At 41.7% G+C, this 23,567-nt stretch overlaps 2 protein-coding genes across 8 annotated transcripts in view; one reads left to right on the forward strand and one right to left on the reverse strand.

The window, feature by feature from the left end:
• The first annotated feature begins 4,644 nt into the window (after positions 1–4,644).
• Positions 4,645–16,034, forward strand: CNOT8 (CCR4-NOT transcription complex subunit 8). Of its 6 annotated transcripts, none has more exons than XM_081316779.1 (7): positions 4,645–5,511; positions 9,599–9,765; positions 11,442–11,635; positions 12,029–12,190; positions 13,866–14,010; positions 14,595–14,705; positions 14,900–16,034. In XM_081316779.1, the coding sequence occupies exons 2-7, from the start codon at positions 9,649–9,651 to the stop codon at positions 15,047–15,049; spliced, it is 879 nt and encodes a 292-aa protein (XP_081172905.1). In that variant the 5' UTR covers positions 4,645–5,511; positions 9,599–9,648; the 3' UTR covers positions 15,050–16,034. The 6 variants fall into 6 exon arrangements, with proteins under 6 accessions (XP_081172905.1, XP_081172901.1, XP_081172902.1 ...); XM_081316775.1 differs by lacking the exon at positions 4,645–5,511 and adding an exon at positions 5,528–5,699; XM_081316776.1 differs by lacking the exon at positions 4,645–5,511 and adding an exon at positions 5,708–6,167.
• Positions 16,035–17,341: 1,307 nt separating this feature from the next.
• The window catches only part of GEMIN5 (gem nuclear organelle associated protein 5), a 39,904-nt gene continuing 33,678 nt past the window's right edge, over positions 17,342–23,567 (reverse strand). Inside the window, exons 24-28 of one of the 2 annotated variants that reach the window (XM_081317692.1) lie at positions 23,128–23,385; positions 22,317–22,479; positions 20,403–20,922; positions 19,567–19,663; positions 17,342–17,724 (exon numbers count right to left, since the gene is read on the reverse strand). In XM_081317692.1, the coding sequence (XP_081173818.1) occupies positions 17,557–17,724; positions 19,567–19,663; positions 20,403–20,922; positions 22,317–22,479; positions 23,128–23,385 (1,206 nt within the window). In that variant the 3' untranslated portion in view covers positions 17,342–17,556. Of the gene's footprint in view, positions 17,725–19,566; positions 19,664–20,402; positions 20,926–22,316; positions 22,480–23,127; positions 23,386–23,567 lie in introns of both variants that reach the window. The other variant, XM_081317691.1, reaches the window with a different exon arrangement.

The following is a 23,567-nucleotide window of genomic DNA, read 5'->3' on the forward strand; positions in this document are numbered from 1 at the left end:
GACCCGTGCCCTTCCTGGCTGGTTTATGCAGCCCGGGAGGGGACGCGAAGCTGGTTCCAGGCGGTTATAGCTGCTTCTTTGAGTGAGGGCAGTTTTCCCGCCGCCTTGAAGGAGGCGGTGGTGAGACCTCTCCTCAAGAAGCCTACCTTGGATCCGGCTGTTTTGAATAACTTTCGTCCGGTCTCCAACCTTCGCTTCCTTGCGAAGGTTGTTGAGAGTGTGGTGGCGCATCAGCTCCCTCTGGTCCTGGATGAAGCGGATTATCTAGACCCGTACCAATCGGGCTTCAGGCCTGGGTACAGCACGGAGACGGCATTGGTCGCGCTGGTGAATGATCTCTGGAGGGCTCGGGACAGAGGATACTCCTCTGTTCTAGTCCTATTAGACCTCTCAGCGGCTTTCGATACCATCGACCATGGTATCTTGCTGCGGCGTCTCAGGGGATTGGGAGTGGGAGGCACGGTTCTTCAGTGGTTCTCCTCCTATCTCCTGGGACGTTCGCAGTCGGTGTTGACGGGGGGGCAGAGGTCGACCGCGAGGCCTCTCGCTTGTGGAGTCCCTCAGGGGTCGGTCCTCTCGCCCCTTCTGTTCAACATCTACATGAAACCGCTGGGTGAGATCATTCGTGGTTTTGGAGTTGGGTATCATCAGTATGCTGATGATACCCAACTTTTCATTTCGACCCCAAACCACCCCAGTGATGCCCTCGACGTGATGTCCCGGTGCCTGGAGGCGGTCCGGGTCTGGATGGGGAGGAACAGGCTTCGTCTCAACCCCGACAAGACGGAGTGGCTGTGCGTACCGGCATCCCGGGATATTCAGGATATCCCACCCCTCATTATGGGGGGTGAGTCATTACCTCCTGTAGATAGGGCTCGCAACTTGGGAGTCCTCCTAGATTCACAGCTCTCTTTAGAAGACCATATTGTAGCTGTAACTAGGGGGGCGTTCGCCCAGGTTCGCCTGGTGCGCCAGTTGCGGCCCTATCTAGACCGGGATGCCTTGCGCACGGTCACTCATGCGCTCGTGACCTCTCGTCTTGATTACTGCAACGCTCTCTACATGGGGCTACCCTTGAAGACCACTCGGAGGCTCCAGCTGGCACAGAATGCAGCCGCGAGAGTTGTGTCGGGGGTCTCCCGATACTCCCGTGTTACACCTTTGCTCCGCGAGCTGCATTGGTTGCCAGTTGTCTTCCGGGTGAGGTTCAAGGTGTTGGTAATGACCTACAAAGCCCTCCATGGCATGGGTCCAGAATACCTTGGGGAGCACCTGCAGCCGGCGTCAACTTCCCTCCGCCCAGTACGCTCCCACAGAGAGGGCCTCCTCAGGGTGCCGCCGGTCAAAGAATGCCGACTGGTGGCCCCCAGGGGGAGAGCGTTCTCTGTGGGTGCACCGGACTTATGGAACCATCTTCCGGTAGAGCTCCGGATGGCGCCCGACCTCCGCTCCTTCCGGCGCGACCTTAAAACCCATCTCTTTAAGGAAGCGGGCCTGGCCTGATGGGATGGGGTGGGTTTGTTATTATGACTTTAATTTTAAATTTGTACTATGGGCATTGTTTAATCATGTTTTAATAATTTTAACTTTTGTATCTGTCTTTTACGTATTGCCCTGTTAACCGCCCTGAGTCTCTGAGAGAAGGGCGGTATATAAATTAAATAAATAAATAAATAAATAAATAAACCTTGGGGTGTAATCCATCTGGTCCTGGTGATTTGAACTCGTCTAGGCTGGACAGGTGCTCACTTACTATTTTCTTGCCTATCCTATCTTAACTTGTGTTTTTATTCTGTTTTTTATGGCACTATTTTTGATAGGTTGGTCTGTTTTTCCCCTTTGTGTAAAGACAGATGCAAAAAATGAGTTAAAGAGTTCTGCTTTCTCCCTGTTGCTTGTCACCTTCTTGCCACTTTCACCCACTAATGGACCAATCATTTCCTTAACTTTATTCTTGTTTTTTATATGTTGAAATAAGCTTTTTTTGTTATTTTTGACTTTGGTCGCCAAGTATTAGTTCATTTTGAGCCTTAGTTTTCCACACTTCGTCTTTGCAGGCTCGGGCTATTTGCTGATATTCTGACTTAGTTATGTGCCCCTCTTCCACTTTCTATACTTGTCCTTTTTATCTTTCAATTTATCAGAGAGTTCTTTATGCAGCCATGCTGGTTTATTTTGAGAGCTGTTATTTTCCCTCTTTGTTGGTATTGTGCTAGACTGGGCCTTTATTATCTCACTTTTCAAAATTTCCCAAGCTTCTTGGGTTGTTTTCCCCTTGAGGATTCTCATCCATGGAATCCTTCCCAAGCTCTCTCTAAGTTTATTGAAATTAAACTTAGCTCTCATTAACCAGCAAAGGTCCAGTAAAAATGAACAGAAATACCTAACAATGTACAGTGCATTCAGAGTGTTCAGACTCCCTGCACTTTTGTCAATTTTGTTATGCTGCAGTCTGATTCTGCAGTTCTTGAAATTTATTTTTTTCTCATTAATCTACACCCTGCCCCATAATGATAAAATGAAAACAATTTTAGAAATGTGTGTAAATTTATTAAAAATAAAAATGAAATATCACATTGGTGTAAGTACTCAGACCTTTCACTCAGTACTTTGTTGAAGCACCTTTGGCAGCAATTACTGCCACGAGTCTTTTTGGGTATGAAGCAACAAGCTTTGCACACCTGGATTGGGGCATTTTCTGCCATTCTTCCTTACAAATCCTCACTCTCTCAGATTGGATACTGACCCTCTGTGGACAGCCACTGTCAAGTTCCTCCAGAGATGTTCAATAGGGTTCAAGTCAGTGCTCTGGCTGGGCATTCACAGAGTTGTCCCTAAGCCACTCCTGTGTTGTCTTGCCTGTGTGCTTAGGATAGTTGTCATGTTGGAAAGGGAACCTTTGGCCCAGTCTGAGATCCTGAGCTCTGTGGAACGGATTTCATTGAGGATATCCCTGTACTTTGCTCCAGTCAGCTTTCCCCCAACCCTGACCAGTCTCCCAGTCCCTGCTGCTAAAAAAACATCCTTATAGCATGATGCTGCCACCACGCTTTACTGTTGGGATGATATGGGGCAGGTTATGAACAGTGCCTGGTTTCTTCCAGACATAACATTTAGAATTGAGGCCAAACGGTTCAATCTTGATTTTATCAGAGAATCTTGTTCCTCTGAGTCTGAGACTCCTTTGCATGTTTTTTTTTTGGAAACTCCAAGTGGGCTTTCATGTGTTTTGCACTCAGAAGAGGCTTCCATCTAGTCACTCTGCCGTATAGCCCAGACTGGTAGAGGGCTGCAGTGATGGTTGTCTTTCTGGAACTGTGTCCCATCTCCACACAGGATCTGGAGCTCATAAGAGTGACCATTGGGTTCATGGTTACCTTTCTTACTAAGGCCCTTCTTCCCCAATTGCTCAGTTTGACTGGGTGACCAGCTATTGGAAGAATCCTGGTTGTATCAACTTCTTCCATTTGAGAGTTATGGAGGCCATAGTGTTCTTAGGAACTTTCAGTGCAGTAGAAATTTTATTATAGCCTTCCCCAGATCTGTTGCCTTGCAATAATCCTATCTCTGAGCTCTGCGGGTAGTTCCTTTGACCTCATGGTTTTTGCTCTGTTACAGTATGCAGTCAGCTGTGAGGCCTTCTATAAAGAAGTGTGCCTTTCCAAATCAATCAATCAGAATAGAACTGGAAGGGACCTTGGAGGTCTTCTAATCTACCCCCCAGCTCAAGCAGGAGTCCCTATATTATTTCAGACAAATGGTTGTTCAGTCTCTTCTTAAAAACCTTGAGTGATGAAGCACCTACAACGTCTGAAGGCAAGCTGTTCCACTGGTCAATTGTCCTCACTGTTAGGAAGTTTCTCCTTAATTCCAGACTGCTTCTCTCCTTGACTAGTTTCCATCCATTATTTCCTGTCTTGCCTTCTGTTGCTTTGGAAATAAATGGACCTCCTCCTCCTCCTTGTGGCAGCCTCAAATACTGGAATACTAGTATCATGTCCCCCCCCCAACTGTTTATTTTCTCTAGACTGGCCATTCCCAAATCCTGCAACCATTCTTCATATGTTTTAGTCTCCAGGACTTTAATCATCTTAGTTGCTCTTCTTTACACTTTTTCCAAAGTCTCAACATTATATCCAAACAATTTACCACAGGTCAACACCAATCAAGGTGTAGAAACATGTCAGCAAAGATCAAAAGAAATGGGAAGTATCTGAGCTAAATTTTAAGTATTGTTGCAAGGGGCCTGAATACTTATGCCAATGTGATGTTTCATTTTTTTTTTCTTTTTAATAAAGTTGGACCATAAGAAAGGCTGAGCGCCAAAGAATTGAAGCCTTTGAACTATGGTGCTGGAGAAGACTCCTGCGAGTCCCTTGGACTGCAAGGCGATCAAACCGGTCATTCCTAGAGATCAACCCTGACTGCTCTTTAGAAGGCCAGATCCTGAAGCTAAAACTCAAATACTTTGGCCACCTAATGAGAAGGAAGGACTCACTGGAGAAGAGCCTAATGCTGGGAAAGATTGAGGGCAATAGAAGAAGGGGACGACAGAGAATGAGGTGGCTGGATGGAGTCACTGAAGCAGTAGGTGTGAGCTTAAATGGACTCCAGAAGATGGTAGAGGGCAGGAAGGCCTGGAGGAACATTGTCCATGGGGTCGCGATGGGTCAGACACGACTTTGCAGCTAACAACAGAATTTCCAGGAACCTGAAATAAAGTCCATCAGATTTCCAAAAGGGCTTCTTTCATAGTACGGTTGATAACTTTTTTGCATGCTTTCAGATTTTTCGGAAGTGCATTGCCACTGCCTGCTTCGCAGAGCTAAGAGAGTGACTGGCCCAAAATCGCCCCGCTGACATCGTGCCTAAAGCAGGGCTGGAACCTTTTAACTTGATGCCTTAACCGCCATACCAAATTGGCTTTCAGGGCTGACATAATTCTATGCAATTACTTCTAGCCTAGAGAGGATTTGTTCCTAAGTCAGAGTTGCAAACAGACTTTTAAGTTACCAGGGTTTAGAATTAAGGAAACATGGAACGATAGCTGGATACGGAATCCAGTTGCAAGTGTGTTTAATATGGGCACAGAGCACAAGCCTCTCTTCCCCGAGATATGCCTCCGCGCAATTAAATAGATCTTGTGCATTTATCTGCTGCCTTAATATAATAGAAGAGGCCACCGTTCACTTCTATGGATTTCCGGAATGCGAAGCAGACTGCCTTCATTGCTGTGGCGTACTAGTTTAAGGTTACCAGGCACGCGTTAGCAAAACTCGAGGTCGACTGAGTGCAAAGCTCTACTAGCTTTGCATCGCCGTATACGAAACTCACGCAACATGCAAACGTGACCATAATTGGCGCTTTTCACTGGTTAATAAACACAAGTCAGAACAGTTTGCGCAGTAGTCGCTGAGAGGCCACGCTGGCCACGCGCATGAGCAATACCGTAGCCTTTTCGTCTTTCCGGGATCTTCCGAGGCGACCGGAAGTTTTCTTGCCTGAAAAGGGGTCAGTAGGCTCTTAAGCAAAGCGCATGCGTGCAGGGAAGGTGGAAAGCGGGGAACATTTCCCCCCCCACACACTCAAACCATTGAGTAATGTAAAAGGGCCAGGCTAGAGCGGCTTCTAACTGAGACCAACGAAGGCGGCGGGAAAGAGCGATAACGGTCCGGCGCTCGATTCTTGCTGCGCTCCCGGTGAGGCGACGCGCGCGGGGGCTTCCTTTTCGAGTGCAGGCCTGGAGAAAAAGGCTCAAGGCAGGGCGGGACGGCCTAAAAGTCCGGGGCGGAGCAGATCTTTTGTTTGCAGACCGGATGTCCTGGGTCTTTATGAGGAAGGCGTTTCGGTTTGCTCGCTCTCGTAGTCGACTTCCCAGAGGCAGCGGGGGGGGGGGCTGCTGAGGGGAGCGAGCCCGTCGTCCCGGCGAGCCGGTTCGCCGCGGCTGCCCTCCTAAGCTGCTGAGCCCTCGAAAGCTTCAGCCAAAGCAGGGCAGAAATTCAGAAGCCAGGTGGTCCTCTTTGAGTTAACGCTGGGCGGCATTAAAATGGAAGGCTCCGTTTTGAAAGACGGAAACGTAACGGCCTGGCGAATGCCGCCTTGCTTGAGGAGAAATAAACAAAAGGCCTCACAGGGCCGTGTTTCCATCGGACGCATCACTTGCTGAGGTGATGGCGGGGGAGAGATACGGTAGTTACAGTAGTGACGCTGATCCTTCAGAGCGTGGCCTCTGGTTGAATGCCCCGCTCTCTTTCCCTTCCCTGGATGACTCCTGCAAAGAGAAGAAGGAGAAAGGCTGGCCACGGAGACATACGCAGGGGCAGGGAACTGGGCCGATCTTTGGAGAGGCGGAGTTTCCTGAGCCCAGTCACGTTGGCCTAGAACGGGAGTAAGGCAACCTCGGCTCTTTTATGACTCGTGGACTTCAACTCCCAGAATTCCTGAGCCAGCTTGGCTGGCTCAGGAATTCTGGGAGTTGAAGTCCACGAGTCATAAAAGAGCCGAGGTTGCCTACCCCTGGCCTAGAAGAAGCAAGCTTCGTTGTTGAGCTTGTGGCCCTAAAAGCTTTGCCGGGTGCGTCGGGCAGTCTGGTTGTGCGGACTCGCTCAGCGATAGGAGATGAAATGCTTGGGAGGGGGAGAAAAGGTTGCCCCCCCTGTGTGCGCGTGCGCGCGCGCGTTTTTAACGGGATAAACGCAACGTCTGAGGAGAAACAAACACGCCTTTATTCGTTTACTCAGTTTACACGCTATTTTTGTGCGCTCTTTCGAGCATAAGAGGAACAAAATTAAGCCAAATGCTGAAAATGAAAATTTAAGATAAAAGCGGCGCCGAGGAAAGGTGCACGTTTGTTCTTTTAATTTCTTAAAATTTCAATCTGCGGGGCTTTTTAACGTTTGAATTACTTCTCTTTATCTTTTCCTAATCTGTAAGTCGCCCTAGAGAGGAAGTAAGTGGGTGGAATGAAAATAAAATAACTTCGTAATTTAATGTTGAGAGGCACCTCTGGAGAAGTTGTATTCTGATGCCTTGGGAGCAATACGGGAAAGGCCCTTTCCTATCAGATGCGTGACATTCTTACGGAGGGGACATCTCCCAAATGAGTGTTCTCCCTGATACTCAGGCTCCATGTTATTTAAAATTTAAAGATTAACCCCAGCCACTTACCGTAGTTTCTTCCAGTTAAACATTTATCGTCTGGTTCTTGGTGCTGTCTGAGCTTGCTTGTTTTCTTGCAGAGGTTTCATTAGCAAAACTAGGTAAACATCATCAGTGCTAGCAAGAAGTGCTGTTTGCTGTCAGTTTATATTCTAGTGGCTTGCCCTGTCAGTGTTGATGGGATCGGTCTTAAAGATTCTTTGGTAGGGCTGTTTACTGTGGGGCTTCTTTGGCAGTTTCTTGATTGGGGCATTGTTTACTTGATGGTTGGTCTGATGTTAATCTTGGAGTTAATTTAGGCTGATCTGCTACTGATTGCTGGTAGAGAGGCGCTTGGGTCTTTTTGTTCCTTTTGGGCTAGTGGATTGTTTGCATATATATTGTTAATGTCTATGTGTCTATTAAGGGACGTGGTGGCTCAGTGGGTTAGGACGCTGAGCTTGTAGATCAGAAGGTTGGCAGTTTGGCGGGTCGAATCCCGAGTGCCGCGTAACAGTGAGCGCCTGTTACTTGTCCCAGCTTCTGCCAACCTAGCAGTTCGAAAGCATGTAAAAATGCAAGTAGAAAAATAGGGACCACTACGGTGGGAAGGTAACAGCGTTCCGTGCGCCTTTGGCGTCTAGTCATGCAGGCCACATGATCACGGAGACGTCCTCGGACAAGCGCTGGCTCTTCAGTTTGGAAACGACTAGCATGCATGTGCGGGGGAACCTTTACCTTTAACTTATGTGTCTATTGATGACTAATTTGTCAAGAGTGGCAGGCTTCTAGAAATTCCCTGGAGTTTTTGGATCTCTTTGGAATACAGAATACTTGATTTTGTAAACCTGAGTAGACAGGCGAATGCAAACATCTTATGACCAAAGATTAACCTCTCCGAAGCATGGATTTATGCTCAAAACCAATATTTGATATCTTCAGAAGAATTGGCCTTTTTAAATAAATGCATAGAGAAAATGCTTGCTAAATACATTTTTTTCATGTTGGCTCAGTAGCATTGTTTTTAAGAATTAAAATGTCTATGATAGTGGCCCACAATTTCAAATTTTGAACTTTTAACTATTAGTGAGCTTCTGCCTTCTGAATTTTTGTTATGTCTGCTGCCTCCCCCCCCCAAATTTTTATCAATTTGGAACTCAGGGGATCTTATCACATGATCTACACTAAGGAGGAGCATAAATACATTATTTTTGTCATGTGCTTGGAATATTTTAAGTCCACAGTCATGCCTTATGGTTTGGTAAATGGTTCTTCAATGTTTGTTAGATTTTAAAGATGAGAATTTTTTTGTACTAGTTTGGACTCTAGTTTCATTATCTATTTAGATTCAACTTCCCACATCAACATGTCCAGACTGTGTTTCAACAGCTTTGCCAACACAGCTTAAGCTTTAGATGAGAAATGTGTTGTAGATCTATCTGTTTTAGGATCTTGCAGCTTTATGAGGGGGCTGCCAAAGAGAGTTCACTTGTGCTGGCAAAGCTTTCCGTAATGTTTAACTTTCATCAGTACTTAGTATCCGATTTTGCAGCTTGCAGAAGAATGTTAAAGGATCTGACTGAGAAGTGAGTCCTTTTCAAGAGTAATTCTTGATCAGCTTTTCTGTTAAAACAGGCTTTTGCCTCCCAGTTCCTCTTTGCCATCCAGATCCTGTTGTGGAAGTGATTCTTGTCCAGGCAGCTGAGGGTTTTTGACAAGAATTTTTGCCTTGCTCCATTTATTCTGGATAGCTATTAGCTTTTGAGAGGTGTTTTTAAACAGGAATTCTTGATGGTAAAAGAAAATTATTTTTCTGATCCTGTCTTTTATATCAGACACAAACATATTGCTGTCCAACATTGTCAGAAGGGCTCTCCCTTATTTGGGGGGATGAAGTAGGCTTCTACCACTCATACATCCCTCAGAGAAATTGGGCACCAGATTTATTGGGCATTCCCTGGATCAGCTCAGATTAACACAATTGTTTTTGTTGAGTTATGCTAACAAGTGATTTACTACCCTTGTTGCCTAAACATTTTGCTTCATAACATATGGTTGTTTACTGCTTTATTCCTCACTTTGGGATTGGTAGACACCATTATTTCTCCTATCTGCCCCTGTTGCAATTTAAATGTTGTGGTGCAAAGTTTTAAAATAAACCTAGAGTCTAAGACCTTATACTTACCCCTCAAAATGAGGGGAAGGTTATAGTAAATCAGTTACATTTCAGATATTTTCCTTATATCCTTGTTTTGTCTTTTGGGATAATTATATATAGAAGTCTTTATAAGTTTTCATCATAATTCATTGCTCTTTTTTATGTTTACTTATATGATGCTTAGAGCAATCTAATACTTGCATTGTTAAGGACTTATTTTTTCATCCTAAGTGTTGCTGAGTGTGATATTCTTCTCAGTATTGGATATTATATTGTCTTTTTTTCTTTATCAACAATTGTTAGATAATTTGAGAACACCGGTTTTCCATTTAATTGTATACAAATCCTTCAAGATGCCAGCAGCACTTGCTGAAAATAGTCAAGTGATCTGTGAAGTATGGGCAAACAATCTAGAAGAAGAGATGAGAAAAATTCGGGAAATTGTTCTCAGCTACAGCTACATTGCGATGGTAAATTTATGCTTTCTGTACAGCTTTTATTCTGGCATAATATTTTTAAGATAAGTAAAATTATTCTAGTTTAAATCAGTGTGTTCAGTCTGGAAACCACTTGATATTTTAAAGAAACGTCTTTCAACATTTTAGTTCTATTAAATATTTCATTTAAGCGAGTTATGGAATTCAAATCTGCAAATTTTGCATTAGTTCCTAATACTATTCCTGTATAATCCCTATTTAATTTAAAAGTAGATTTTTGTATAAACATTGATATATTTGAAGTTTCTGTGGTAACATTCTGGGTTTCATTGTGTAAATCTTACTTGTATAGTCTTGCCTATTTGACTTTTATGTTTTTAGTGCAGGATTACATAGATTTGCCATTATCAGACAAATCAATTTTATACAGTGGTACCTCAGTACTCATTGTTAAATTGGTTCCAGGAGGTGTGATGAGTACCAAAAATGATAAGTACCAAACAATTTTTCTCCATAAGGAGTAATGTAGTGAGTCACAAGGCAGCCGACACGACAAGTTCTAGCTTGTGCGTTGAATACCAAACAAGCGGTGAGTACTGGGCCAAAAATTTCCATGTCAAAATGTGTTGTGTAGCAACTTCAATGTGTTTCAAAGGAGTTGAGTTCTAAGGTACCATTGTATCAGAATGAGTGCTGACATATTACATCAATAAATTCTGGATTAATTATTCTTCCATTTGTTTTTATTCTGTGTTACTAGCATATACCGGTATGCTTTTCTGAAACACATAAAATGTATGCAAAAATATTGTAAGCCTAAACCTTAAAACACTTTGTTCCAAATTCATCAGAAATATTTCAACACATGAATAAACTATTCCTTATTGCCTTTAAAGCAATTGCACAATCTCAGTAAAATAAGTTGAATGCAGTGAGACTGGGTTACTGAAGAAATTTCTGTGGTAAATAAGGGACCCATGGATATACCATGCATATACATTCCTTTTGGGAAAGTAACATTAAAGGAAAAAGGGTAAGGGAATAACAAGACAAATTATAGTATAAAGTGACAAAAAATACATCAAATGAATATATAACAAAAATGACTTCTGAGGACCCACATTGTTGGGGGCAATTAAGCTGACTTTGTAATAATGCCGCTTGGGGGTGTGTTTGAAAGCCCTAATAAGCAGGCATATACATAGAATGAAGGCTACTGCTAAGCTTGTAAGCCGCCCTGAGTCTTCGGAGAAGGGCGGGATATAAATGGAATTAAAATAAAATAAATAAATAAATAAATAATAAAATAAAAAATTAATAAAATAAAAAATAAAAAAACCTTTCTAGGTTTAAATAAATAATATCAGTATTAAAGGTAAAGGTTCCCCCGCACATGCATGCTAGTCGTTTCCAACTCTAGGGGCTGGTACTCATCTCTGTTTTGTGGCTGTCATGACTAGACGCCAAAGGCGCACGGAACGCTGTTACCTTCCCACCGTCGTGGTCCCTATTTTTCTACTTGCATTTTTAATATCTTAAATTACTAAAATCAAGATTCTGCAAAAATACTCATATTTTTCTTTTAGTTTTACATATTAAAGTATCAATTATGAATAATGGTATATTTGTAAAACCATGATATTTCTACAGAAATAATATCCAGATTTTATTGTTGCTTGGGTTTAATGTTTTCTTATGCTTCTTTATAGGACACAGAATTTCCTGGGGTTGTTGTTCGACCAATTGGTGAATTTCGCAGTTCTATCGATTATCAGTATCAACTGCTCCGATGTAATGTTGACCTGCTTAAAATTATTCAGTTAGGCCTGACCTTCACAAATGAAAAAGGAGAATATCCTGTAGGAATCAACACCTGGCAGTTTAATTTCAAGTTCAATCTTACGTAAGTCTGAATAACTGGCAGAATAGTTTCTCTAACTTGAGTTGTAGCCACAGAGAACCAAGATATTTTTGTCAGTTTTCCATTCTCATGTAAAAGAATTATTGTATTCTTGTATTCTTTTATTTACTTTATTCTATTTCAAAATCTGCACAGTAGAAGCTGTTAATCTCTTTAAAAGATGTGTTACTTTGTAATATAATATTTTTGAAAATAACCTGTGATTTCAAATACAACAGGCCATTTTTCTGTGTTGGACAGAAGGGTTCCACAAACTTACCTAAACCATGTCATGGTAAATAATGAATTTTGATTTAGTAACATAAACAAATGATATCCAGTGATTGTTTAGGAAAAATCAAACTAGTTTTAACATTTATTTGTCTTTCTCATTAGGGAAGATATGTATTCTCAGGATTCAATAGACCTCCTTGCAAGCTCAGGATTACAGTTCCAGAAACATGAGGAAGAAGGAATTGATACTTTACATTTTGCAGAACTTCTAATGACCTCTGGTGTAGTGCTCAGTGACAGTGTCAAATGGCTTTCATTTCATAGGTTAGTCTGTTTTTTTCCAATATGTCAATATATTTGCCTTTGTCATTTGATCCAGCATAAAACGGGTATTGTATGTTGGAATTGTTTGGGGGGAAAAAAGTGAACGATTTGGCGAATGGCCTTGGTGCACAGTTGGTGTATATGAATCTGAGAATGATCCTGAGTGGCAGAAAAATTGCAATTCTAAATATTTAATGGTTTGTAGATCATCAGTGCTTTGCCTCCAAACTTTTGGAAATTTTTAGCCTTCTCGGGTTGTTTCATTGTGAATGGTGTTTTTGTAGAAGTGTTTGTTATTTTATCAACATTTTAAACTGTTCCATAATGAATCTCACCTATCCCCAAATCTAGTAAATATCAAATGATGAAGGCAATTAATGTTTTACTGGTTCAGCTTATTTTACTTTTTGCATGTATCAACTTTCAGGTCTTTTTTTGTTGCTGGAATTGAACATATGACTCAGATTATATGAGTTCCAGCTTTCCCCCCCCCTTCTGTTTTGTTACATTTTCCACCCAATTTGTTCTTACTAAATCCTTGTAATAATTTTATTTATTTTATTTTATTAAATTTATATACCGCCCTTTCCCGAAGGACTCAGGGCGGTTTACAGGGCATTTAAAACAACCAATACAAAAGTTAAAAACAAATTAAAAAAGATTAAATCATCCCTAGAATTAAAAACCCCAGTTAAAAATTCTCAGCCTGGGCCGGAGAGCTCAAAGAGCCAGGTCTTCAGGTCCCGGCGAAATGTGCAGTCCTAAGCTCCACGGGCAGCTGGTTCCAGAGGGCAGGCGCACCCACAGAGAAGGCCCTTCCCCTGGGTGTTATCCGCCGACAGTCTTTTATCGGCGGCACCCTGAGAAGACCCTCCCTGTGGGAGCGCACTGGATGAAGGGAGCTTGATGCCGGCAGCAGGTGTTCCCTCAGATATCCCGGACCCAAGCCATTCAGGGCTTTATAGGTCATCACCAGCACCTTGAATCTCACCCGGAGGGCAACCGGAAGCCAATGCAGCTCGCGGAGTAGAGGTGTTACATGGGAGTATCGGGAAACCCCCATCACAACTCACGCGGCCGCATTCTGCACCAGCTGAAGCCTCCGAGTGGTCCTCAAGGGCAGCCCCATGTAGAGAGCGTTGCAGTAGTCTAGATGGGAGGTCACGAGCGCATGAGTGACTGTGCGTAGGGCATCTCGGTCCAGATAGGGTCGCAACTGGCGCACCAGGCGAACCTGGGCAAAAGCCCCCCTGGCCACGGCTCCTATATGATCTTCAAAATTGAGCTGTGAATCCAGGAGGACGCCCAAGTTGCGAGCCCTATCAACGGGGGGGGGGGTAACACCTCACCCCCCATCGTTAAAGGTGGAATAATCTGGTTAGCCCAAGATGCCGATACGCACAGCCACTCAGTCTTGGCGGGATTGAGACGAAGCCTGTTTCTCCCCATCCAGACCTGAACCGCCTCCAGGCAAGTACTTTTTGTTCTCAGCATTCATTTGTATCTTCCACTAATTCTACTTGCTGAGGAGCTATCTCCAGTTCAGTTTCCACTGTCATTAGTTATAAGCTGAACTGGAAAAGATTGAATTAAAATAGATCATAATAGTAAATTCTGCTGTATCTAGTCATGTTGCTGTTAGCTAACATGTGCCATTGTACTATTACTTCATCAGTGGCTATGACTTTGGCTATATGGTGAAACTGCTGACAGATTCTAGACTTCCAGAAGAAGAACACGAGTTCTTTCATATTCTGAACCTTTTTTTTCCATCTATATATGATGTTAAGTATTTGATGAAGAGCTGCAAAAACCTGAAGGTACATTTTATCATTGTTAATTGCAAATCATGAAGTGTAAAAGAAAACAAGGAATTGTAGTAGATATAATTTAAAAGGTAGCATAATTAACATAAATTATATATTTATTAAATGCATGAGGGCTTTATTCAACAGTTGCTTTTAATTTTACTATAGTTACAAATTCTCTGAAAATTAAATGCCACTTGGGAAAGCAGGATCCAACTTTTGTATTTATGGCACCATATAATTGCTTGGCAAGAATTTATCAATCACATTTATATGACCGTCTATCTCACAAAAATGTATTCTGGGCAGTATACAACAATCCAAACATCAAATATATTCAAATACATAGAACTCCCCAGTTACAAAAATATAAAAGTCATACACTTTCAGGAGCATTGCTTATTCAAAACAATCATTAGTAACCACCAAATTATTGCTGGAGATTAATTATATATACAAGTTCAAAGTGTAGTGTTGGCAATTTCAAAATGCCTTTAAAATTCTAGTCTGCTTCCTTCTGTAGCTCCCATTAACCAGTCAAAATAGGTCAGATGGAACATTGACTCTTGTGTTTCAGTCTTCTTCCTTTATTGCAGGGAGGGCTTCAGGAAGTTGCTGACCAGCTAGATTTACAGCGTATTGGCCGGCAGCACCAAGCGGGGTCAGATTCTTTACTTACAGGGATGGCATTCTTCAGAATGAAAGAGGTAGGCTCATTTGGTCTCTTTCCAAATCTGGCTTGTTCTTGACCCTCTTCAACATCTTTTGCAATAATACACTATTTTTAATTTCTTTGGGTTATGCAAGTGTCAGCTGCTGTTGAAATGACTGTTTTAAATCTAAAGATATACCCCAAAATGTGTTAGATGAAATGTATAACCACTTATATATTTTTTCCTAGTTGTTCTTTGAGGATACAATTGATGATGCAAAGTATTGTGGGAGACTATATGGCCTTGGCACAGGAGTAGCTCAGAAACAGACCGAAGATGTAGAAACAGCCCAAGAGAAAATGAGTATTTTGGCTATTATCAACAATATGCCCCAGTGACAGATTGCTACTTTAGGATATTAACGTGGGTCCACAGAGGTAAAATTCCTTCTTGAAACTGTTTCACATCTTTCCAAGAAATGGCGAAAGCACGAGTGTTTTTTTGAAGAGGAAAAAGGATCTTTTCTTTGAATCTTGGTAGATTCCAATTAAGTGATTTCATAATGGCTGGAGAGTTTGTCTTGTATGTAAAAAAAAATCAGACTCGAGCTACATACTATGTATATAACTCTTTATTTTAAACTTTACTGAATTTGCAAGTAGTTCTTTCAGAATTTTCAGCAGAGCTGAAGTTCTCTCATGCGCTTGCAGATTTAGTTTTGACAGCTTATTTTAAAATTTATTTTGCTCTCTGTGAGGGTGATGCATTTCTAAGCCCTCTGCTAGTTTTTATCTTTTGTGTCAGTCTGTGAAAGTGATCCATTCAGCCCTGGTGGTGGAGACTGCATGAACATAATGTAACTATATGCTAGAAGTCACCATGATGGTGGTCCTGGATGGTATTATCACTAGTTCTTCCTTCCTTTAGCTTGCTGGGCCATGATATCATATTGGCAATTTTCATCTTAATAACTTTAGAATAGGATAAATCTGTCAGCATGCTTGAGACTGCAGTAATAATTGGGACCAAAAACAGTTTCATGTTGAGTGAAATACTTTAACCCTTCTGTGAATAGGATGCTCAGTAATTGAGTAAAATCACATATATCTAGTAATAATGGGCTATTAAAACTTTTAGATTACCATTTTATACTACTTTGAAGAGGAACCCTAGATTGTTCAATAGATGTAGACTAAAAGTTCATTTAATAGTTTTGCAAATGTCATCATCCTGAAAACAAAATCCTGTTTGGGGTGGAGGGGATCTTGACAGTGTGAAATTTTAACTCCCCATTATGTAAAGTATTACAAGCTGCTGTTAAATGCATCTGTATATATAATTGGTTCTTAATTTTGTAAAATAAAGACTTTTCTTAAAGCATGAGACTTGGAGTTATATATTTTTTTAAAAAAAATGATAATTGTTTTTGTGTCAAAAGAACTGTCAGCAAAAGGAACTTAGTCACTAGATAAAAACTCAGATGCAAATTTTATAACTTTAAAAGTGAGGTTTTTAGCACAATTCAAATTGTAACAATTACTAATTCTACTCTAAAAGCCTTTTCATCTCAACATGAGTTTTCTTCTTTCTCTTTATGTACAAGAAGATACCTTAAGTACTGTTGCAAGCAATATACAGGAAGTCTTGTTCCTGCCTTTATCTTTAATCTGTATGCAAGTCAGAATTCATACAGATAGTCTTCGACTTACAATAGTTCGTTTAGTGACCCAAGTTACAACTGCACTGAAAAAAGTGACTTATGACCGTTTTCCATTTTCGGAAAATGGGACAAAACTCACAACTCTCATTTTAGCAACAAAAATCTGGGCTCAATTGTCATATGTTGAGGACTACCTGTACTGTACTTACAAACAGGCTGCCTACTACTAAAATTGGTGGATGACATTGCTCTTTGAGTTGGCAAACCACTGGAAGCCATGCATTATTTTTACGAACCTCTGAAAATAGGCTGTATATTAAAAATTTGCAACTTCAGTGGTTCAAAACATTGTGTAGCTTCAGCAGTTCATCAATTCAAGGAAGAGCAATGCTGTGTACCATTTTTATAAGTGTGCACCTATTCATAAGTGTAGGTCAGACATGTCAAACACAAGGCCCGGGGGCTGGATTCGGCCCGCGAAGCGGTTTCATGTGGCCCACGAAGCCATCCTGGAAACAGTGAGGGAACGGCCCCCACTGCCTTGGCCCTGGCCCAGAGACCCTCCTTCTGCCAGAGACCCTCAGATCTGTCCCACTCCTGCCCAGGCCCCCATAGGCACCCTTGACGCGAACGATGTAGAGCTGGCCATGCCCACCCAGTAGGCCATGCACATTCCAGCCACGCCCACCCAGTAGGCCATGCCCACCCTGGCCATACCCACCCAACCCCCTGAGGGCAACCGCAATGCTGATGCAGCCCTCAATGAAATTGAGTTTGACACCCCTGGTGTAGGTTGTCCCTCAGTCAGATGTATTTAACCTGGGGACTTCCATATATTAGATGATGCACTATGCTACTAATATCTTCAGATCTCACATAATTTTCTTAAATATGAGTCTCTTCATAAACTGGAAGAATTTTAGATCAGGAAGAGTATTTCAATGGGTTTAGAGTGTGTGTGCGTGTGTGTGTTTAGAAGATATTCATAGAGCACCTATTTTTTAAAAGGAGACATAACCAGATAGTTCATATAGCATGTTTATTAGGTGCAATGCAGCTTCCTTTTGAAGTAGAAAAAAATTTGGTACTGCTTTTAAAAAGTAGGTATTTATTTTTTCCACATTATTTTATTACACTCAATAATTGTCCAGTATGACTGTATAACAGTAGTCCTCTAATCATTCATTCCAGAATGAAACATATTTCATAACCATCCTTAACCCTGAGAAGAAAAATATAAGAATTTCATATAAAGAATTTCTTGGAAGCTTCTTTATATATGTGATTTCTTCCATATTTCCTAAGTAGATTTAATGACTGCTCTTGTAATTCTGGAATCAGATCCTCTTGGCACTGTGCACCCATGTGAAGCACAATAAGGCAGCATTCTAATACATCAGGGAAAGGGGAATCCTATAAATAAATAAATAATAAAAGTAGACCTCTAAGTTAGGTATATTATTCTTCAGTTCATGTTTAAATTAGTAATGCTGTAACATACTTAACATATATGAGTAAAAATAATTAAAATTAGCCTTATGCCATTCAAACAGCATCAGTTCTAACAATTTAAAAATAGTTATCAATAGTGATCAAATTAGAATTAGTGAAACACATCATCCCCATCAGTTATTTAAAATTAGAAAGTTATCACACCTGTCTATTCTGAGTGTTCAATTATAAAGGTAAAGGTTCCCCTGCACATGCGTGCTAGTCATTTTCAACTCCAGGGGCCGGTGCTCATCTCCGTTTCAAAGCCGAAGAGCCAGCGTTTGTCCGAGGACGGCTCCGTGGTCATGTGGCTGGCATGACTAGACACCAAAGGTGCAGGGAACGCTGTTACCTTCCCACCGTCGTGGTCCCTATTTTTCTATTTTCATTTTTACGTTCTTTCAAACTGCTAGGTTGGCAGAAGCTGGGACGAGTAACGGGCTCTCACTCTGTTATGCGGCACTTGGGATTTGACCCGCCAAACTGCCGACCATCTGATCGACAAGCTCAGCGTCCTAACCCACTGAGCCACCGCGTCCCTGTTCAATTATACAGTACTACTACTCATTTGAGTTGGAAGTTATTTTTCATTTTACAATGTGCAAGCACATTGCTTCCTACAAGCTAGATCTTTGCTAATTGCAGAATACAGGTAATCCCCAAGTTATTTCACTTAACGCTCATTTGAAGTTACGCGATGAACACCCCCCCCAGTGCTTACGAGCAAGTCCCGAAATTACTAATATTGCAGCACCACAGCAGTCGTTCACCCTCACAAGCGACCACAGTAGCACTGCAACATTCACCCTGGTTATTCCTTCTCTCCCCACCCCCGCTCCAAGTCTCCCTAGGTACCAGGCCTTCAATATTCATCCTGCGAAGATCGAGATCCTTCGCTTTCTTGGCTGCTCCAGGCCTTTGGTGTGTTCGCAGAGAATGGAGGACTAAAGTAATGCAAAATCACGTGAGATCAGTGGGGCGAGATCTGATGCTACTGATCTCACATGATCTCATGGTACTTTAGGCCTTTGTTCTCTGCAACAGAGAACGGAAGGAAAGCTGGGGAATGCTTCCACCTGCCTCTATATGCTGGATTGGGATGTCAGAGGCCTTTTCCAGGCTGCTGCTGCCTGGAAACGGACCGCTGGAGGGCTGCGGAAGTGTCCCCTGGCCTCAGATCTGGGCAGCAGCGGCCTGGAAAAGGCCTCCAGTGCCCTGATCCAGCCTCCGGAGGAACACAGAAGCAGGAACTGTGGCGGAGGGGAGACGGATCTTTTCAAGGTAAGTCCGGTGCAGTAGGAAGGGGGGAAGCATGAGGAGGTATCTTAGTGGGTCGGGGAGGCCTTGGGGTACTGTTCTATCACTAGGCCCTCCATGGCCTTTCCTACCCTGAGATACCTCATATTCACTTAACGAACCGCGTGCCTCTTAACGAGCGAGTGATCTCATTCTGAGGTATAAGATTTACTCCCGAGTTTTCAAGTTACGAGTGGAATGGGCAGGCTCCATTACACTCGTAAACCACAGATTTTCCCTCTGGAGAAAGAGTTTGGAGGAACATAACATAATGGATGTCTTTTGTCTGAATGTAAAAAAGAACCAGAAACACCATTCTGCAACAAACTTAATCATTCAGTTCAATCATTTTGGACTCAGACCTCTTCTAAATTCTTGTCGCTTTTCCTAGTCAGATTGTCACTATCAATAAGCAACTTTTAAATGGCAAGCAGAGAAAACACTGCTGAAAAAGAATCTAGGTCTTACCTTCATGCTTTCTGGAAATTCTGCTAGTTTCTGATTTGTTTCCGCAAGTTGCTTTGTCAGATCTGGCAGAGAAACTGGTTCCTTCCTTTGTTCTTTACTGTAAAGAGATTTATATTTATATAAATTAAATAGTTCTGTCATACAGACAAGTTACTTTCAAAATTGTTTATAACAAATCCTACAGAAGCAATCCAAATGTTAAGGTTATGTTTGAAATTGTGCACTTGTATGTTCTCTAAAGCTTTTTGATAAAGATTAAGAATTTTAGAGACTTTTTTGGAGTTAGAATAGTACATATATAAAGCTAAAGCTCCCCTTGAAAACGTATGAGTTCAGGACCGCAGCAGTTCAGGAATCAACCATTAATATTAACATCTTCCTAGCATTATTCCTCTGCTATGGCAAGGTCTGATTTAAAAAGTTATGTATCCCTTAATTTAGAGGGAGAATCAGGGCAACTGATAAGAGTTGAGCATTTACTGGCTGAATGCCCTTCCTGACACCATGTGGAGTTTGCAGCTGTTATTTTTTCTTTGCGCCCTAGGAGAGAAACATCTGCCGCTACCTAGGATTCCAAATGGGAGGTGAGCGTCTTCACCACTAGGTTACCACGCTGCTCATTAATGCATATTCCCTATATCTCAGTTAAATTCACCCTACGGTAAAGGGATGGATGGATGAATGGATAAATAAATAAGGAATATCAGCCATGCCTAAAGCTAATGCGCTCTAAGTTATATAAGGTATGAGTCAAATCCAACACAGTGAGCTGCTGCTTTTGAACATGATTAGCTTACACGCTATCCTTCCTACAGAAATTATTTGGCAAATCTTACTTCAGATTCTGGTTTATTGCAGACTTAGCCTCCAATTCCTGCCCCTCAGCACTTTGATGGAAGTTGGTTTTCTGATGCTCATGAATCATTTCTGCAAAAAATTGTTGAACTCTAGCAATGTCCCTCTGTAAACTCTGGACTTCAGCGTGTTCTTCTGAAAGGAGCAGCCTACATGCCCTCAGTTTCATCTGTCTGTCTTCTAAAAGGCTTAAATGGTCCGCTAAATCAGTTTCTGAGGCAACTCCTCTGGAATCCACGTAAAAAGGATCTTCAGCCTTCGTGGGCCTGATTACAGTTTCTTCAGTCAAACACACTGTATTAATGCTGTTACTCCTCGGTTCAAGAGTAGCAGGAGAATAAGCTTCAGAGGGTTGTTTCAGGGATTCTAAGCCAGCCTTCTCAGGGGAGTTCCACCACAAGTTGTATAGCTGTCCATAAGCCACAAATGCTTCCAAACTTCTGAAAGCTGCCATGCTCTCAGGATTTCTGCTGTCCAGCTGGTCTCTCACACGATCGCAGCCTACTGAACAAGACAAAACATAACTGGGAATGTTGTGCTTTTCAATCTTTCTCCAAAACCCAATGTTTAGAATTGCACTGTTATCAATTTTTTGCCACTATAAGGAAAACAGAGTATAAAGTTTTAGTCTCTAAAATAGATCGAGATACTAAAAATATACAGGTAGTTCTTAACAGTTCATTTAGCGACCATTCAAAGTTACCATGACACTGAAAAAAGTGATTTATGACCCGTTTCTTACAGTAACGACCACTGCAACATCCCCACGGTCACATGATCCAAATTCAGGTGCTTGGCAACTGATTCGTATTCATGAAGGCTGCAGGTTCTCGGAGCCACGTGACCCCCTTTTGCGACCTTTTGACAAGGAAAGTCAATGGGGAAGCCAGATTCACTTAACCGTGTCACTAACCTAACAGCTCCAGTGGTTCACTTAAAAACTGCGGGAAGAAAGGTGGTAAAATCGGGCAAAATTCATTTAAATGTCTCACTTAGCAACAAAAAGTTTGGGCTCAATTGTGCTTGTAAGTTGAGGACTACCTGTAATTTCCTGTGAAATTCATTACTACAAGAAATGGCAGGCATAACAGGAATGGCTTTAGAAAGGGTTTGGGTACATTCATGGCGGAAGGTTCCTGAAGGCCTATTGATCACGAAGTTTCAAACATTTCCTTTGGGTTGGGGGCAGCATGCTGGCAGGAAAACTACAGAGTGGGGGTGGGTGGGAAGAGGGGGGTGCATCTCTCTTTTCTACTCATGACCCAAGAAGTATCTAGCCATACTAGTCTTATGTTATTATGCATTCCTGCCTGCAGGTAGAAAATGAGATGTCTCATTGGACTTGTTTAAAGAATGACAACGATGTGAGTTGAATCTTCACCTCTTCTCAAAAAGCAGAATGATGGTTTTCTCTCAAAACGAACTATTAAAAAGTGGGGGAAATGTTCTAGCTAGATCAGGAGTTGGTCAGAATTCTTACCAAAAAGAAAAAAAAAAGCTCTGTGCCGTGAAAGGAGTGCTATTAAGTAGTCCTCGGAATCTCCTGTTCTCATAACAATTGTACAATATAACCACTCTTTTGCTGCCATCTGGTAGCCTCTGAGGAAAACAGCACTCTAGGTAGTTGGGACCCACAACCCAGTGATCTAGACATCAATAAATCCATAATTATGTTTCTTGTTACCTTCTGGGCCTTCTCAACTCCTGAACTTATTTTATTTTTCCCATTTAACAAAGTAACTCAAAGAATTTTTTCACACCTCAGTAGTAGGGGAAAAAATTACTTAGAAAAGCTACCATACTGATGCCTCCTACCAACCAAGAGACTATGAAAATTGGAGGCTATACTCTTGGACCTATGGAAATACTGAGACCAAGTAAAAATTAGCCATCACCTGTAGGGAAGCAGAGGTTGCATATATCTTGCATAAGACTGAAGTTTCCAGCGTCATAACTGCGCATCACAGCTCTTAAGGTAGCTTTCACAGTTTCCTCCCAGGAAGACATCTGAAGGCTAAGAGATGCTAATGTCAACTCATGGGAAATGTGGAACACCAGCTAGAAAAAGAAAGAAAAATAAAGACAGATTTTAAAGATCTCAGTTCATGGGAGTAGATGGAACAGCAAAAACCTAAGGGCAATTATCAGCTAGTTTCTATTATAACATTTTAATGTGTTATTTGTTACAAAGGGAGCTTGAGTGAGACAACTAAAATAAATGAATTGTCAGGAACTTGAGGAAAAAAACCTATAGGATAGGGCAGATGAAACTGGCATGTTTAGTAAGAAAAAAAGACAACGGTAAGGAAGACATGTTACCTCTGTTCAGGTATCTTAAGGGGAAACTATGGGGAATATGTTGAAATATATTTCATAGCCATGTATACTTGGAGTGGAAACAGAAGATAAAGATCTGTAAAATAATTGAAGCAGTCTACTTTATAAAGTTTGTGGGTTCTTTATTTTTGGAGGCTTTTAAAAGGAGGCTAGACAGTCACCTCCCATGGTTGGTTTAGTTGATTTTTATGCACATTGCAGAAGGCTGAACTAAATCCTTTATCCTCTGCTCAAATGTACAATTCTATGATTCTAGACAGACTTTGAATTTTTCAGGAACTGTTGTGAATCCAATATAATTACTTTGTGGTTTAATCACTACAAACTACCATTAGAAAATTATACTCACAAAGGTCATAAACAAATTACCTGCTTGGGAGGTGTATTGCTAGTAGCAGGAGGGTACTCAAGAATTCTCAGCTGCTCAAATATATTCTGAAACTGTTCAGGCGTGTTCACACCTAACACACTCTGCCATACATTGATAACCATTTCTATGAAACAGCTATCTTGATTGGTGGTCCAGCTGTTGTAACAAGGTGTGGATGGGCATCGAGTTCCCACTGGATTCCGTTGACTGAGGCACTTGTGAAGCAATTCATGAAGACAGAATACCAACCTTTGCCCCTTTAAGTGAAAACAAATTTTTAAAGAGAAAAATTAACTTGAGACAAAATATAAGCTGTGTGTGCATATTTATTTGTATCCCATCTTTATTATTTGTAGAAATAACTCAAGGTGGCAAACATATACAACATACCGTCCTACTTTCCACACAACAATAATGCTGTGAAGTGAGTTGGGCTCAG

This window comes from Vipera berus (assembly GCF_964194415.1).
Source record: "Vipera berus genome assembly, chromosome: 2".
In the NCBI taxonomy this organism is placed as follows: domain Eukaryota; kingdom Metazoa; phylum Chordata; class Lepidosauria; order Squamata; family Viperidae; genus Vipera; species Vipera berus.

Bases quoted from the DNA above. Each gene is read 5' to 3' on its own strand.
- CNOT8 (XM_081316779.1), top strand. From the start codon at position 9,649: ATGCCAGCAGCACTTGCTGAAAATAGTCAAGTGATCTGTGAAGTATGG. The intron at 14,011-14,594 runs GTACATTTTATC...CCTTTATTGCAG, and splicing joins AGAGCTGCAAAAACCTGAAG to GGAGGGCTTCAGGAAGTTGC. The intron at 14,706-14,899 runs GTAGGCTCATTT...ATTTTTTCCTAG, and splicing joins CATTCTTCAGAATGAAAGAG to TTGTTCTTTGAGGATACAAT.